The 14,945-nt window shown below is 46.8% G+C and overlaps 6 protein-coding genes across 6 annotated transcripts; 3 read left to right on the forward strand and 3 right to left on the reverse strand.

Moving 5' to 3' along the window:
- Positions 1-198: 198 nt before the first annotated feature.
- Positions 199-1,357, reverse strand: F4812DRAFT_315258 (peroxisomal membrane protein 4). Its single transcript, XM_047931373.1, has one exon. The coding sequence runs from the start codon at positions 1,029-1,031 to the stop codon at positions 333-335; it is 699 nt and encodes a 232-aa protein (XP_047792438.1). The 5' UTR covers positions 1,032-1,357; the 3' UTR covers positions 199-332.
- Positions 1,358-3,569: 2,212 nt separating this feature from the next.
- Positions 3,570-6,160, forward strand: F4812DRAFT_470093 (Metalloprotease; the record flags this gene model as incomplete). Its single annotated transcript, XM_047938942.1, has 7 exons — positions 3,570-3,774; positions 3,845-3,978; positions 4,034-4,315; positions 4,374-4,595; positions 4,656-4,931; positions 4,997-5,251; positions 5,354-6,160. Exons 1-7 carry the CDS (start codon positions 3,654-3,656, stop codon positions 6,158-6,160), a joined length of 2,097 nt encoding a protein of 698 aa, XP_047792439.1. The 5' UTR covers positions 3,570-3,653.
- Positions 6,161-6,209: 49 nt separating this feature from the next.
- Positions 6,210-9,176, reverse strand: F4812DRAFT_421589 (amino acid permease-domain-containing protein). The gene is made up of 10 exons (XM_047933564.1): positions 8,692-9,176; positions 8,403-8,641; positions 8,188-8,341; positions 8,039-8,120; positions 7,946-7,975; positions 7,819-7,879; positions 7,144-7,768; positions 7,006-7,094; positions 6,732-6,948; positions 6,210-6,674 (listed from the first exon to the last, which is right to left on the reverse strand). Exons 1-10 carry the CDS (start codon positions 8,926-8,928, stop codon positions 6,441-6,443), a joined length of 1,968 nt encoding a protein of 655 aa, XP_047792440.1. The 5' UTR covers positions 8,929-9,176; the 3' UTR covers positions 6,210-6,440.
- A 618-nt stretch (positions 9,177-9,794) lies between these two features.
- On the forward strand, positions 9,795-10,077 carry F4812DRAFT_457520 (uncharacterized protein; the record flags this gene model as incomplete). Its single annotated transcript, XM_047937183.1, has 3 exons — positions 9,795-9,896; positions 9,953-10,000; positions 10,063-10,077. The coding sequence occupies 3 exons, from the start codon at positions 9,795-9,797 to the stop codon at positions 10,075-10,077; spliced, it is 165 nt and encodes a 54-aa protein (XP_047792441.1).
- A 61-nt stretch (positions 10,078-10,138) lies between these two features.
- F4812DRAFT_315404 (uncharacterized protein) lies at positions 10,139-12,092 on the forward strand. Its single transcript, XM_047931377.1, has 5 exons — positions 10,139-10,569; positions 10,617-10,804; positions 10,864-11,159; positions 11,223-11,633; positions 11,699-12,092. The coding sequence occupies exons 1-5, from the start codon at positions 10,397-10,399 to the stop codon at positions 11,957-11,959; spliced, it is 1,329 nt and encodes a 442-aa protein (XP_047792442.1). The 5' UTR covers positions 10,139-10,396; the 3' UTR covers positions 11,960-12,092.
- On the reverse strand, positions 11,890-14,797 carry F4812DRAFT_315322 (uncharacterized protein). The gene is made up of 2 exons (XM_047931375.1): positions 12,140-14,797; positions 11,890-12,006 (listed from the first exon to the last, which is right to left on the reverse strand). The coding sequence occupies exon 1, from the start codon at positions 14,715-14,717 to the stop codon at positions 12,225-12,227; it is 2,493 nt and encodes an 830-aa protein (XP_047792443.1). The 5' UTR covers positions 14,718-14,797; the 3' UTR covers positions 11,890-12,006; positions 12,140-12,224.
- Between the last annotated feature and the right edge of the window lie 148 nt (positions 14,798-14,945).

A 14,945-nucleotide genomic window follows, 5' to 3' on the forward strand; every position in this document is an offset into this window, starting at 1 on the left:
CCTATGCTACTAAGGGAGCCCAGCTAGATCAACCTGTTGAAGAGTATAGCTGTTATTACAGTTGACTTCTTGGTCCAGCTGAGCGAAGCCCGTCTTCTGCCAGCCCGCTCGCGTCGCCTACGTGGACCTCAGCTGTTCGCCAACGCTAGATGCGCACATCAGTACGCCTGTACATACGTAAATATTAAACACGAAAATTCGACATTAAACGCCGTTAGTGATATCGTATGGCAGTCGTTGGAGTCCTCTCCAATGCTCTCCCACGGGAGTCTATCATTTCCCATCTTTTATAAAGAAAAAAAAAAAGAAAAAAAAACAGCGAAAACAAGCCGCTATTTATTATGCCAAATGAAATTCCTTAAGCTATCCCAGTGGTCGGACTGCTGGTAGATATACGTCATGCTGCCGCGAAGCGACGGTTGCAAGTCGTCGGGGTGGTAGCGGAACAGATGCATGACGCAAGCCCAGGAGAGGGAGGCGAAAACGGGCCAGGCGTACCGCGACACGGACTCGGACACGCCCTGCCGCGATATCAAGGGCAGTCCCGTCCCGCCCTCGGGCTTGACGGCGAGGCGCGCGAGGGCCAGGACGACGCGCGCGAACACGTAGATCACGATCTGCTGGTTGACGCTGGGGACTTTGCCCGTGCGCCGCGAGCGGCCGCCGAAGACGGCGTACCCGCCCAGCAGGCCCGCGACGAACGAGTCGTACGGCCCTTCCTTCCCCGGCGCCGGCCCGTACCGCTTCAGCAGGAAGCGCACCAGCTTGTATATGACGGCGAAGCGCGCGAGGTTCTGCGCGTGCGTGCGCGTCGCGCGGAAGACGAGCGACGCCTTCTCCCGGAGGGTGCCGGGCCGGAAGAGGAACACCATGACGAGCGCGTGGGGGAAGCGCACCTTGGCTCCGTACACGGCGCCGTTGCGCGCGCCTTTGACGACGGCGAGGAGGTCGTGGTACGCCGGGTTGAGGACTACCTGCTCGACGGCGGCCTTGAGGCCCTCGAGCGTCGAGGCTGGTGATGACGGTTCCATCTTGCCGGAGAAGTGGTTCCCCTAGAACTAGGAGTAGGAGTTGAAGGGAGAAGGAGGGGGAGGAGAGAGAGATGGACTCGGCCGGTTTCGCGTTCGCTGTCGCTCCTTTGTGTATCGCGACGGCGGCGTTGGCAGGGGACTTTCGAGCGTTAGCGTTCGAGTTCGAGGATGCGGTCGCAGTCGCAGATGTTATCGGGTCATTGGGTTATACGACGTCGTTTCAATTATCGGAAGACGGGAAAAAGGTAGCCATGGTGTGTGTTTGTTTGTTAAGAAATAGAAAGGGGACGACCCCAGAATTGGATTTTGGCCTCGGTAAAGTGCACATGCTGGTTGCTCGGCTTACCTAACAAACAGGCGTTGCCGGGACCCTGCTACCCTGCAAGATTGAGCTAGCGGTGCCTATCGATACCCTTTGATGTTACTCAAAGCCCTGCCTATGACGCAGTGCCACCAATCCCTGTTCGCGAATTCTATCTGCTGTTTGGTTGGCATGTGAAAGCTACGAGGAAAGCTTGTTTTAACATAATGGTTCAGCAACATTATTATTAAAAACTATAGTTAATTTAGATTAGCAATGAGATAACTCCATAACTCTCTCTCACTCTTATACTTGCTACCTAATGTTGCATTGTGAACCGGGGCGCATATTACGTTAAGACGTTAAGGAGGTATGATATATATTTTTGCCGGATTTCAGTTGAGTTGTGCTTTATCATCCAAGTAACTTATAACGTAATTTCTATAATAAAAATACGTTGTGAATTCACAATGTCTTTCTTCGCATAAGCCACCAGCTTGAAGATTCTAGATAAGTATAGGCCAGGGAATTTCCCATACAAAACCCCTTAGTACCTGTCTAAGTACCCAGGTATGTACCTGACAAGAGGTAGGCACCTCTTTTATTTCTTAGTTTGTTAATGCAAGTATCAACTACCTGTTATCCGTGATATACTTAGATGGGACGCATGGTTCATGATGAGACATCCAACATAATAGATTTCTCAGTGTAGAGCTATTAGCTATAATAACCAAGTCACCTAGAGTCCCTTGCTGTCAGAGAGTTCGTATAGTGTATGTCGTATAGTGTATGTCCTGTGGTTGTGGTGTATGTCGTATGGTGTATGGTGTATATCGTACATAGAGTGAGTACTAGAGACAATAGCAAGTGTATAGAGTAGAGTAGTGATCTATTAGTGCTTGAGGGAACAGCGTCTTCCTTATATACCTAACCCAGTATTATCCTAGTGGGTCTATCTACCAATACGTCGCTAGTGCACCATACCCCTGACTCTAACTACTTGCTGACCTCGCGTTACCTAATTCTGTTGTCTTGTTCTTTATCGACATAGAGAAGCTTAGAAATGAAGTATTTAGTAGGCTATTAACAAAGAGGACATAATATATGTATAAATAAGCTTATGGATAATTGCCTACCTAGGTATATATCGGAACCAGTCTTCCGATGGTATAGGATTCTATCCCATGTTGGCACTGGATTTGTGGTTAACGTATACTAAGAATAGTTATACCCATGTAAACTTTTGTTTAAAATTGCTAGAGTTACCATAAGTAAACTCACCGTCTATAAGAATAAGTTACTAGCTACCTCTTAATTAGTCCCTGGTAATGCTAAGCACTAGTAGCCTTCCAAGAGTCAAGTGACGTGACATAAGATGATCTCTGGGACTTTTGCCCTTGCCCACTTCAGCCCCATCGTGGCCTACGCTCATTGGTGAGTAATTAGAAGCCTATCCGAAATCAACAAACAAGGACCAAAGTCAACATTTAGATTCATGCAGCAATACTTACTGTCTTCACTTGCGACCTCACGCCCTAGGAAAAAGCATACATTTTGAGTACCATAGGTAAGTTTCACTTTATGCTATATTGTGAGAAGCTTAAGTATAGAATAAACATCACTTGAGAGTAGATACTATTCAAAACAATATTATAATATTACAATACCATAGAACTTATGTGTTAATCTGTTAATCTAGAGCTATTAAGGTGCCACCTCTTTTGAGGGCCAAATACTAGTGCTTCACAGACCAAGCATAAAAATAACCATAAAATAGCTACCTGTCAAGCCATTTTTCGAGATAGATCCGAGTAGAAACAACTGGTAGCGAGACTTGGCTTTATGGATCACATTTTTGGCCCCCTGTTTGGGTCCTCAAGTTGCCTATTGATAACCACTTTTCTTGCAAGATATTATCTAGTGGTAGTTATAGGATTTTGGCTGCGGTTGTTTTAATGGGTCTGGAGACGAACCTGGATTTACATCGCCATGTGTTTTGTTACTGCTACGTTGGCCATGGTCTATGCTTTCAGCATGCTGCTCAATACCTTAGCTCTCACGGCTGTGTTGCAACGCGTGATTTCCCCATAGGCTTCTATCTCCATCGAGCCACTTTGCTGGTGCCATCGTTGTCTAAGTCCCTCCCGGACTATTAGGTCCAGTTTGGAATTCGGGTATATATATCATGAGTTAACGATTATACAGACATGTCATTTTTGCACCTCATCGCTTGATCTGTTTTCAACGCAGTATTTCCTTTGGTTTATCCTTTCTTCTTCATTTCCCTTTTCTCTCCTGCCCTCCTCAGTAATTCTCTCGATATGTCGTACGCGAATACCTCTGTCTGCCTTTCGCAGGCATGTATTCAAGCGTCTGGGGCTATATACTCTCATCTCAGTACCGACTTCCAGAGTCTTGATCCTTGTACAGATTTTCCTACGCGTATGTATTGACTACCTAGTCTTCTCATTGACTAGACATATCAAGAGTTGTTGCTAACTATATTAAATAGTTGTTTGCGGTGGCCTCCGAGAACGCAATGTGATTCCAGTAGGGGAAGTGGTTTTATCAGAGCAGAGCATGATGAAAGAGACAAACCGAATTCTTATGAAGAATATATTGGAGACCTCTTCTGATACTTCTTGGGTACGTATGCCCCAAAAGGTATCGATGGTGATTGTCATGTTAATCAGTCTTCTAGATTTCCCCTGGATCTGTGGACGAGGAGAATTTTAATAAGCTTGTCACAAGCTACAACACCTGTCTAAATGAGACTGCAATTGATGAAGCAGGCGTCCAGCCTCTAGTACTCTTTCTAGGAAATATTACTGAAAGCTTCCCGGTCGAGCTAGGGGAGCACACAAATACCAGTCGTTTCGATACTGCGGATCACGAGGCATTCAGCCAGACCTACCTCTTCCTCGCTCAGCACTCTATCTTTCCTTTCCTAACAATAGACGTGGCTTTAGATCCTGATAATATAGTACGTGTTGCCATGTTATTTATTGTTATTTATTTGGGGAAGTATACTAACTTGATAGGAAACTTATATCCCTGTTGTATCACCTTCGGATGACTTTCTCCCAAGCAAGGTTTACGAGAATGAAAAAACCCGCTCTCTATATGAAAAGGCAGTTGCAAAAGTCCTTGGAAACGTATTGCCCACAGAGGATTTGAAGGCGAAAGCGGGCGAGATGGCTCAGGGTGTAGTCCGCCTTGAAAGGTTGATTGCTGCCAACCCGCCAATCTCAAATGACGAGACAGTAAGAGCTACCTAATCTCATATAACATCTCAGGAGAACTATATCGCTAATTTAGATTAGGGAACAATTCCGGTTACAACGTTGGATAACGCCACGCAGGTAGCTCCTGAATTTGACTTTGAGTCCGTATTCAAGGCGATAAGTCCCTCTTCGATAGATAGAATATCATACAACTACCCGGAATACTCCGTTTGGCTATCTGAGACGCTGGCCAAAACCAGCAATTTAGCCATTCAGGCCTATTTCATCTGGCAGGCGATTATCCACTACGAACCAGATGTAAATGGATCTGAACTAGAACCTCTCAAACGGCTCACCGATGCGATCAATGGGAAGGTATTGCCCAACTCTCTTAATCTTTCAGCGCAAACTCCACATCAGTTTTCTGACTTCTTATATAGCAGTCTTACACCCCCGAAAGGTGGCGAACCTGCATTACTCAAACCGAATCGAAGATGGGGTGGTTGCTTAGCAAGACGTACGTGGAAGCCAAGTACACGGACGCCGTCAAGAAGACGCTCGAGGAGATGACGACAAGGATTCAGAACCGCCTCGCTAGCAATATCGACCATATCGAGTGGATGACCGATGAGGTAAAGGCTATCGCGAAGCACAAGGTCCAAGCCATCACACCGAAGCTTAGTTACCCTACTCAGGTAAGTCCAAGTGCTTTAGCTCCTTAGCTCCTTAGCTCCTGTAGCTCCCTCCCATTAGGAGTGTTAGCCTGCATCTCGAATTTATGCTGATGATCGATGCAGTCCCCCAATCTCGACGATGCTCAATCGCTGAAAGACTACTACGCCACTTTCGAAGTTTCGGACTCTCACTTTGGTAATTCCGTTTCCTACTCCAAGTGGAAAGCGCAGAGAACCGCCTCGCTGTTCGGGACGAAGAGGGAGAAGGGTGCGTGGCCACCTTCATCCGGCTCTTCCCTAACGATCAACGCCTTCTACTATCCAGAAGAGAACGCCATTATTATCAATGCAGGAACACTACAACAGCTGCTTCTGGACCCGGAGCTACCGGCGTATATGAATTACGGCTCTCTTGGTATGGTCCTCGGGCACGAGTTTACGCACTCGCTTGATAGTAGCGGGCGCATGTATGATGAGCAGGGCGTGTTCAGCGACTGGTGGGATGACAAGAGCGAAACGGAATTCAATAAACGCGCAGAGTGTCTCATAGAGCAGTACGATTCTAGCAACTTAACATTCAGCGATGGTAGGCAGGTCTCCGTCAACGGTACTTTGACACTGGGTGAGAATATCGCCGACGCCGGTGGCATCAACACGGCGTACGACGCGTGGCTCGACAAGAAAGATGAGGACCCGGAATCCGACTTCGACATGCCCGGGCTGTCGAGCCATTTCACGCGCGAGCAGCTCTTCTACGTGTCCGCTGCTCAGTTCTTCTGCGACAAGGCAGGCGACAACGTTAAGAATATCTATCTCACTGATGTCCACTCGCCCCCTGAGGTTCGCATCAAGAACATGATGGAAAATTCGGATGGGTTTAGGAAGGCTTTCAACTGCCCCGTAAAAGAGCCTACGTGTGTAATTTACTAGATACCCCCTATATAAGGAGTTGTGATCTGTCAGATAGATTATAGCAATTGTGCTAATAAGAAATATAATTTTGGCTCAGCGGTTATATATCACATGATCTATATAGAGTTCACTTCGTTACTTTTTAATCATAGACTTCGTCTTGATACATCCGGTTTCTTTATATTTTGTCGGGTTATTTGTAGAAAGCGAAGCATAACCTCCGAGTACGGCTTCCTTTGCTAGCATCACCGGATCCAAAACCACATGCAACTCATCATACTGCTCTGCGTGTTTTACATCAATTGCCGTCCCTTGACGGGTTTGGAGCGGGCGCGGAATACTGTCTGAGGGCCCACATAGATGACCGTCTACGACGGTTGATATTAGGTTCAGGCTGAAACCCTGCGTAGCTGAATTCGTGAAGACCACGGATTATGCCTATCGCCCGGTCTGGGTGGTCCAGGTCGACTAATGACCACTTAGCACCTCGCCAAAGCTTTAAAGCAACCCATACGAATATGAAGATGGCAACCTAGTAATTTTCATGTCAAATGCTGCTACCCTTATTGTTGATACCAGTAGGACATACTAGAAGATACGATGATAAAAATGGCTCGACGTAGAATCCGTTCCACAAAGAAGCCCCCTGGAGTACCAGAAGGATGAGCAAGCATCCTGCCAGACCTAGATACGCCGTAAGTGGTTGCCCGTTGCTTATATATGGGTAGTCGTTATCGTCTTTGTCACTAAAGCGCTGAACACGCGACACTTTCCGTTCTACAAGCTCGTCGCGATGCTTGCTTATGCTAATGAAAAGACGTCAGAACCTTTCTGGATATCTTTGGTGTACATCTGTAGCTTACCAGTTATAATATCGGATGAATGCCCAGCATTCGCAGGCCCACGCGATAAGTACTCCGACGGAGCCCATTTCGGAGAGGACAGTGATGAACTAAATCGGATCAGTAAAATTATATGGGTGTCAGCTTTTGGAGCCTCACAGTATCTATTCCCCCAGTGGCACCCCCTTTTTGAGGACCGTTTCCTTCCGCCGGTTCCGTGGACGGCTGGTATAGTTGTAAGAATGGAACCCAGATAAATGCGAAGGCAGATACAGTCATAGCCCGGATTGGAACTCTGTAGCTATTAGTGCGTCCAAGCCATGCAAGAATGTTCAAGTACCAAGACTCATCGGGACCACCGTCTATCTGGTTGGTCAAACCGAAGAGTGTTCTGGATGCCACGTAAAGATTTGTGTTGGCACACGACAGCGCAGTAAACACAAGAAATGCGTTAAAGACACTTGCTATCTGTACCGTGCCGTGATTCTCTGCGAGGAGGACAAATGCTGACTGGACTGTTCGACATCGATCATAACTCAGCCACCCAAGTCGAGGGAGCCGACAGTCAGTGGGGTCGACGCTCATAGATACGAGGATCCCGCTTAGTGTATATACAGCGCATGCGAATACCGATATCCATTTCGACGAGAATCTAATAGTTTCACCGATGCTACTGGCCTGGTTACGCTTCTGGGCTGAAGCCCTTGTAGGCCTCGCCTCGAGTGCCGCAGCGGCGGGAACTTCGACGCCGACATAGGCGAATGTTGCAGTAGATAAACATATGCTAGATTGATATTGAGCCTCGAATTCTTATTCAAGTAGACGCTTACTTACCACAGAGCAGAAAACCAATTCTTTGCTGCGGTACTGTCGAATGTCGTTGGTTCCGACCAGCCTAACGATCTGGTTAATCCTCACTGTATCTTCTACCAATGTTGAACCAAGCAAAAGCCCAACTTACTATGTTTCTCGCCTTCTTTACTTTTAGTAGCTAAAAAGTAATATTAATACGGGATTGAATAGCCAGGACTTTTGGTTTTAAGGGATGACGAACCGAATACAAGCGTCGCAATAATAATGATTGCGAGGAAGAGCAGTTTGATGACACCGGTGACTACTTCTAACCATCCATACGCCTACGAAATATTTTGTCAGGGAACTTTACATGGTAATTATTTCAGGTAGAGTCTAAAAAGTACTTACCTGAATTCCAAAACAATTCAGTATTATCAAGGCTATCGGCACAAGTAGATATAGTATTCCAGCATCGATGCCAACCTGAGCATCCATGGTCCAATAGTGAACCTCAGCCGCAGTAGACGCTATTAATGCGGCAAAGGAGACTGAGTATGTGAACCTATCGCACGTCAGCGATCTTGTATGGGGTATGGGTTGACATATCTTGCGGGTTTACGAACCAGTATGCGATACCCACGGTGATGCCTAGCTCAAAGTCCACGAACTCGCGTACGAAGACGGACATAGCCCCTGGGACGGGCCAGATGCATAGTAGCTCGGTGATACACTGCGTAACTAGCCACGACAGTATCCCAAGTGATAAGAACGAGATGATGACTGCTAAAAAGCCACCGAGTTCCAAGATCTGCCCGCCGCGCCAGTATAGCCCCGTCCCCAGAGTGGCATTGACACTGATCATCTGTTCCCATTAACTACATCTCTGTTTATGATGATGATGGTTTCACTTACGAATACGTTAATAGGGAGTAGCTTTCTGTGGGTTACTCGCCCCTTCTTCGTATTGGCTCGAATTGGAGACAGCGTTTCGGTTACGTAGGTGTGTCTGTCTAAGTGGCGGGTTTCATTGTTGCTAGGAATGGAGATCGTCCTTGCATTGTGACTAGAGCCGTATCCTACTGTGAGATCTAAGTCCTCGGGCGAATCCCGCGCAGGATAGGACCGGCCTCGGGGGGCTTCGGCCGTCATAATGCCTAAATCTGCTGAACTTGACTTCTTGAGATTTTAGTTCGGAACAATGATATCCATTTTGTGGTATAGAGTAATATGAAGACAATAGGAAATTCCTCAGGAAAGGTTCAGGGGTTGCAAGATTCCGAGTGAGTGTGTTACTCTAGCTATCTACCTGGAAGGAATCTCTGTGCTACATTCTATCGTACCGCATATGTATGGATTGTACAGCCACCGCCCCCTGACAGGTAGCTGACATTGGATTACGCCCCGAGCACTGTTTAGAGGCTTACTTGATACAGGTACCTAGGTACTAGGTAGTTACCAAGCCTACTTGGCGCGCCATAGTACTGTATTTCTATCAGGCCAAGGCGTTTTCCATATTGCCAGGCTATTCTTTTGATACGGCTACCTAATCAATCTAAAGCGATCGCAGGGCCACTCTACCAAAGACGATGGTTTAATTTCTAGGTTAGATACTTGTTTTTATACCTAGGACAGATTTTGCGGTCCTAGCTCTCGTTGATTTCTGCCAATGGAGGTAGCTATTATACTCGCGGCCATTCACCGAGCCGGTGCTATCTAAATCGTCATCGTTAAAAATAGGAACCATACAGAAGTCAAAGGCTCCTTATCTAGACTTGACACGCGGTGGCTGCGATACAGAGCTGCCATTGGTTTCTAAAAGCTTACGGCTGCCGTTATCGATCTTACTTGCGGTATATTAACAGGGCGCCATGTATCAAAGTTGCCTCCGTTTGTCTGCCTTCTGATTCCTAATGTATAATAACCTGGTATCTCGCTAAAACTAAGCAAAGTACTGAATTCTTCACGTAAAATATAACTCCTCATCAGTGGCTACTCAAAATTCTGCCTATTCCATCATGCCGGTAACCCAGAATACAAATACACGGTACCTCAAGGAGGAGAACCTGCTGAGACTTCTCCAACGGCTTTTCCCGGGTCAGGCTAACTTCAATATTCGGGTGAGTGGCGAATGCGTCGCACAGGGATCCAGTGGTGCGCGGGCTGACAAGCACAGCTGAGAGACGATCAGTGGTTATTCACTGTACCTACCACAGTCAACGAAGTGAGTTCCCTCATCTATACAAGGCATATTTCGGAATATCTAAAAGGTTAACATACTAGCAGGATGTCATCAAGTAAGTGAATAGATGCGCAGTCGGATTTGCTATAAGACGTTATCTAATACTAGATATAATTAGTGGTATAAGGGACAATTGAGCCTTACACATACCGCGACTCAGCATGGCGCATATCAGTGGTGGCATGGTGGTCATGTAATGTGAGATCGAGGGCTCCGTATCGAGAAGCCTAAGAATTAAGAAATACTACCTACCTTAGGTACCTATCTTATATATATCATTAGGTACTTTGAGGAGACATATCTTGCTATACATCTTGCTATACATCTTCTATGCATCTTCTATACACATACCTATAGTCGCGTTATTATACCTTCAAAATGTCTCTTAACAATTGCTTCGTTAATCAAGTTGTCGCTCCTATTGAGCTCATAGAAATATCGCCTCCGAATCAATCCGACGAAGGGCGATCTTCACGGCGAATATCCACGGCGCAGGCAATTGAGGATTGCCTGAACCATAGTAATCCAAGCGATTACTCGCATCGCCACTTGTATGGCTTGAAAGGAGGATAACCGATCTGCTGCTGACATTTTCCAGGTCTATATGCCAACGGACGTCGTGGAGTTCTTTGCAGGTTACTAGGGAATTGCTCGAGCTTTTCGTTTCGAAACACGGTATAAGCGACTCGTTCTGGGACCTGCCGTCATGCTTCTATCACCGGAATGACGATGTAGAAATAAACTTTGGTCTTCCAGTTACCGTAAACAGGACAGACTCTTCAATTGGTGGGCGTTCAATCTGGCAAATTTTCTTGGCAGCACCATCGCTAACAGGTACATACAAGAGATTTACTATACAATTCGCTATCCCGAGCTGAAGCCCAACGGAGGGAATTGGGCTATTCGTCAAAGCGGCCTCTATTACCGATTCGACTCATCAACCAGCCAGATTATATCGGTATTGTTCAGCCCAACGCCGAATTCGGCAGCCCATCAGAAGATGGAGGCTTTCTTGCTTGGCTTAAGCTCCGGCTCGAAAAGCTCTCCAAATCCGTGGCGTATCCATGAAATACTCTTCACCACATATTTTCCCGCGTGGAGAGAGTACCTCGCCTTCTTAGAGCGGAAGTTGCTTCCAGAGGTAAGTGTATTATTTGTAAGGGAGGTCAATACGAAAAATTGTTAATTATCCTGGTGGATCTAGACGAGTACTACTTTTGCCACGTTCATCGACGAGCCTCTGCGCGTAGGCTATGACAACCTTAGTTCTTTAGCAAGCCTTGATAGCAAATTCCTCCAAGTGCATACCCTAATGTCTCACATTGAAGATGTGCTAAAGGAGCTTTCCTCACTATTCGCTCAAGAGGACTTAAGTATAGCATCAGGGACGATAAATACACTCGACAACCATCGTCGACGATCTGTGGCTCATTGCCGCGTTGCGAACCTCTTACAGCAGCGAGCGCAGACCACCGCACAGCTGCTAGCTAACACTCTATCATTCCGGGATCAGATGCTGGCCAAGCAGCAGAACGGTAACATGCTGCAACTGAACAAATCAGCTGTTTTCCTCACCACGCTGACGCTGCTGTACCTCCCGGCTTCCTTCGTGGCAGTGAGTATGGAGCTAGCTCAGCATGCCCATCCCATATTTCCATGCGATCACTAATCGACGCATAGACTTTCTTCGGTATGAACTTCTTTGACTTAGATTCGAACTCGAAACGAATCGTCGGCACTCCGATGGTATGGATCTACATAGTATGTTCCATCTTGTTAACGGTTGTTACGTTCTTGGCATACTACTGGGTACTGCATCACGACGATGTTGTTGTCCATAGAATGTCGCCAAAAGTCAATGTTGGGGATTGGAGAGCGTTGGCGCGGCGGGCTCTGACGATGAAAGGGTTCCCTACAAAGGTCGAAAATATATCGGTATAAGCATTTAATCGCCTTTTTCAGTGGGCAGAGCGTTTTACGACTTAATTCTATATCATTCTTAGCATTCCTATCTGTTTTATTACGCACGGTATAGCCATGACATTCTCGGTAGTGGGGTAGGGACATGAAGCACGTGAAGTACATGGTGGCTATCAAGAGGTGGAATCAAAATGAACATACCTAACCCATTGTCTTTTATGGCTCGTCTGTAATTCTCAAGGAACCATCAAATCAACGATCAAGGGGCGCGGCAACAACACCCTCTTTATTTCTCCTTAAGCACAAACGTGTCTACGTCCCATCCAAACGCCCTACTCAGCCTCCTCCCGTATCTTCTTGCCATGATAAAACGTATCTTCCCGCGAGGATGCGGCTCGTGGAATTGGATCTTGGTCCGGTCTCCCTGCCGTCTGTGGAACTGCCATATCGATCCGTACAGCTTCACGATTGAATACATGTCCGTGGATGCCATAGCATGTAGAAACTCGGCCCAGGGGATCTCGCCGGGAGAAGATGTCGTGGTCGGCTTGAAAAAGAGTGTCTGGAATACCTTTAGCGAGCGGGAATCAACGGGAATCTGAGTCGGTTCTGGTGTTGGTTCTTCTTCCGGGACAGCGCTTGCTTGCTCTGTAGTCGTGCTGAACGACTCTTCTCTCATCTTCTCTTTGGTTTTCACCGTCGACTTTTCAGCCTTGTCTTTGGTGTTTCCTGCGGGTTCACCGATGTAGATGGTGGACATAGGTTTATTTAATTGCGCAACGCTTGGATCGACGGCTGGCTCTCGGCCTAATGCTTTAGCTGGGGATGGCGCAGGGTCAACCCAGTCTGGCGTACGTTGTTTAGCCCGTGATTGGGACAAGATGCGATGGATGGCCATCCCCTTTAAACCCTTACAACAAGATTCTACTCTTTGGTCCACGAACTTCCAGAACTCGGCTAGATGTTTCTCGGCAAGTTGCAATCTCTCTATGTTTCGCTTAGTCCGTCGCTTCTCATACGGGTAGGCGAATTTCGTACGAAAAGGATATCCGGCATTGGCTATGTGCATGATTTTTTCATGCTCGAACGCACTGTTAAACGGTACCAACTTGCCGATAAACTCTTTGTATGCAACTTTAGCAACTTCATCAATCTGGTAGTTTCGAGCCCTGAAGTACCTCTTCCAGGGCTCATAGGAGTCAATCTTGTCCATACATTTTGCGATGATGAATATGTCACCGATGAGACTGGCGACCATGGGAGATATCAATTCCTGCATGTCTGGTTGTGCTTTCAGCAGCGTACCCAGATAGTCGAGGTCCTTCTGGAGCGTGAGACCAGAGAATGACGCGCCAGCTTCACACAAGGCACAGAGAAACTTGAAGAGCTTCCGCTCAATGATGCTCATCTTTGGGCCAGTAGTCAGCTGTAAAATAGTCCAACATGAGTCAGGAGGTTCTTCCGGATACGGATGGCGGACATGGTATCGACGGAACTGAGGAGAAGCAATGACTCTCTGCTGGAGGGTCATCAAGAAGCCTTGGGCAGTTTTATCTAGATAAAATCGGAATTTTAATAGGGCATTCATTAAATCTCCAGGTAAGCCATCGTTTGTTAGAGCATGGACAGAAGAAGACTGTGTCTGCAGGAGCTGTAGTGTTTTGACCTGCTGATACAGTTCCGAAATAACTTCAATATGCAAGTAGGATTCTGTTATGATCTCGCTGCAGACGTGCGCACAAAGAGTAATATAGCGTTCTTCCTGTGAGCTTGGGTACCCATGCCCATTCGCATCCTTCACCTGCTCTATTCGGTGCTCCTCATGCTCGATGAGTTGCTCGAGGAAATACCCCGGATCTTCTCGTACAGCCCATAGGTTGTCTTCTAATGCGGACAGTTTGGCACTCAACACTAACTCGATAGTGTCTAGATCGAGCTTGCTGGACGGTTGGTAACTCACGTCTTCATCTATCTCGGCCAAAGAATTAAAGCCGTAAGATTCTTTTCCTGTTTCCAAATACGGTTCGGGTCGTATTGGGAAACAATCTGCCGTCAGATTACAGGCTGGAATGTCGTGCAGTATATTTCGACAGCATGTGACCAGAAATCGCATAATCTTTTCCTGCGCTTCAAGAACGAGCAAGGATGGGCCAATGGGGAATTGCTTCCCAGTTCGTAGCCATTCTGAGGCGTCTGGGCATTTGCTTATCTCCAGAAGCTTGCCGTATTCATCAGCATTAGAAGCACCATTAAGAGCCATAAAGTGGTTCGGCATCATTACGATCTCGATGGCCTTCGTTATCACACCTAAGCTCATTGAACTGAAGTCGACACTGGCGAATTCTGGCGGTGGGTTATGCCCTCGCGCCTTTAGTAGTAAGAGGAACGGGCGAGGCTTTATCAGGTCTTCCTGGTTAATTTGGGGTACTAGGTAACAGTCCCTCAGGTGTTCCTGCTCAGTCGAATGGAGGTAAGCCTGGAGATCGGGTGTGTGTTTCTCTGCCATGTTCGGCCACGCGTCCAACAGAAATTTCTGCCTTTTTTGCTCCTTTTTCTTAGTCCAGCGTCGTTGAATCGTAGCTTCGTGGCGCAGAAGGATATCGTGGAGGGTCGCGTAGCTGCTAAAAATATTATTTGATCTTGTTTCGGCAATTTTTCGAACATCGTCTAGCGATGCGTGGACCTCCTTGAAACCGCAATCTTGCAGAACAGATTCCAGCCTACGCTTCGCGTTGTATTCCATGAAGGATTGCGTATTTATATGAGGTGAGGAGTCCATGATTAACACAAGCTTCCTACCTCGGTAGAGCAAGCTGGATGATTCAGTATGGCGCAAATGTAAATATGAAAAGTAGAGGTTGTTTGGTAGTTACTAGTTATATGGATTTGTAAAGTGTGAAACACTTTACCTTTGAAAGTCGACAGGTATTTGGTATTGGTTACGCGGACTTTCGAGGATGATCCCCGGTAGCCTGCCTGATGACATGGAGTACTTTTGACAAGTAAA

Source organism: Daldinia caldariorum, assembly GCF_022478825.1.
Source record: "Daldinia caldariorum strain CBS 122874 unplaced genomic scaffold F4812scaffold_4, whole genome shotgun sequence".
Classification (NCBI taxonomy): Eukaryota; Fungi; Ascomycota; class Sordariomycetes; order Xylariales; family Hypoxylaceae; genus Daldinia; species Daldinia caldariorum.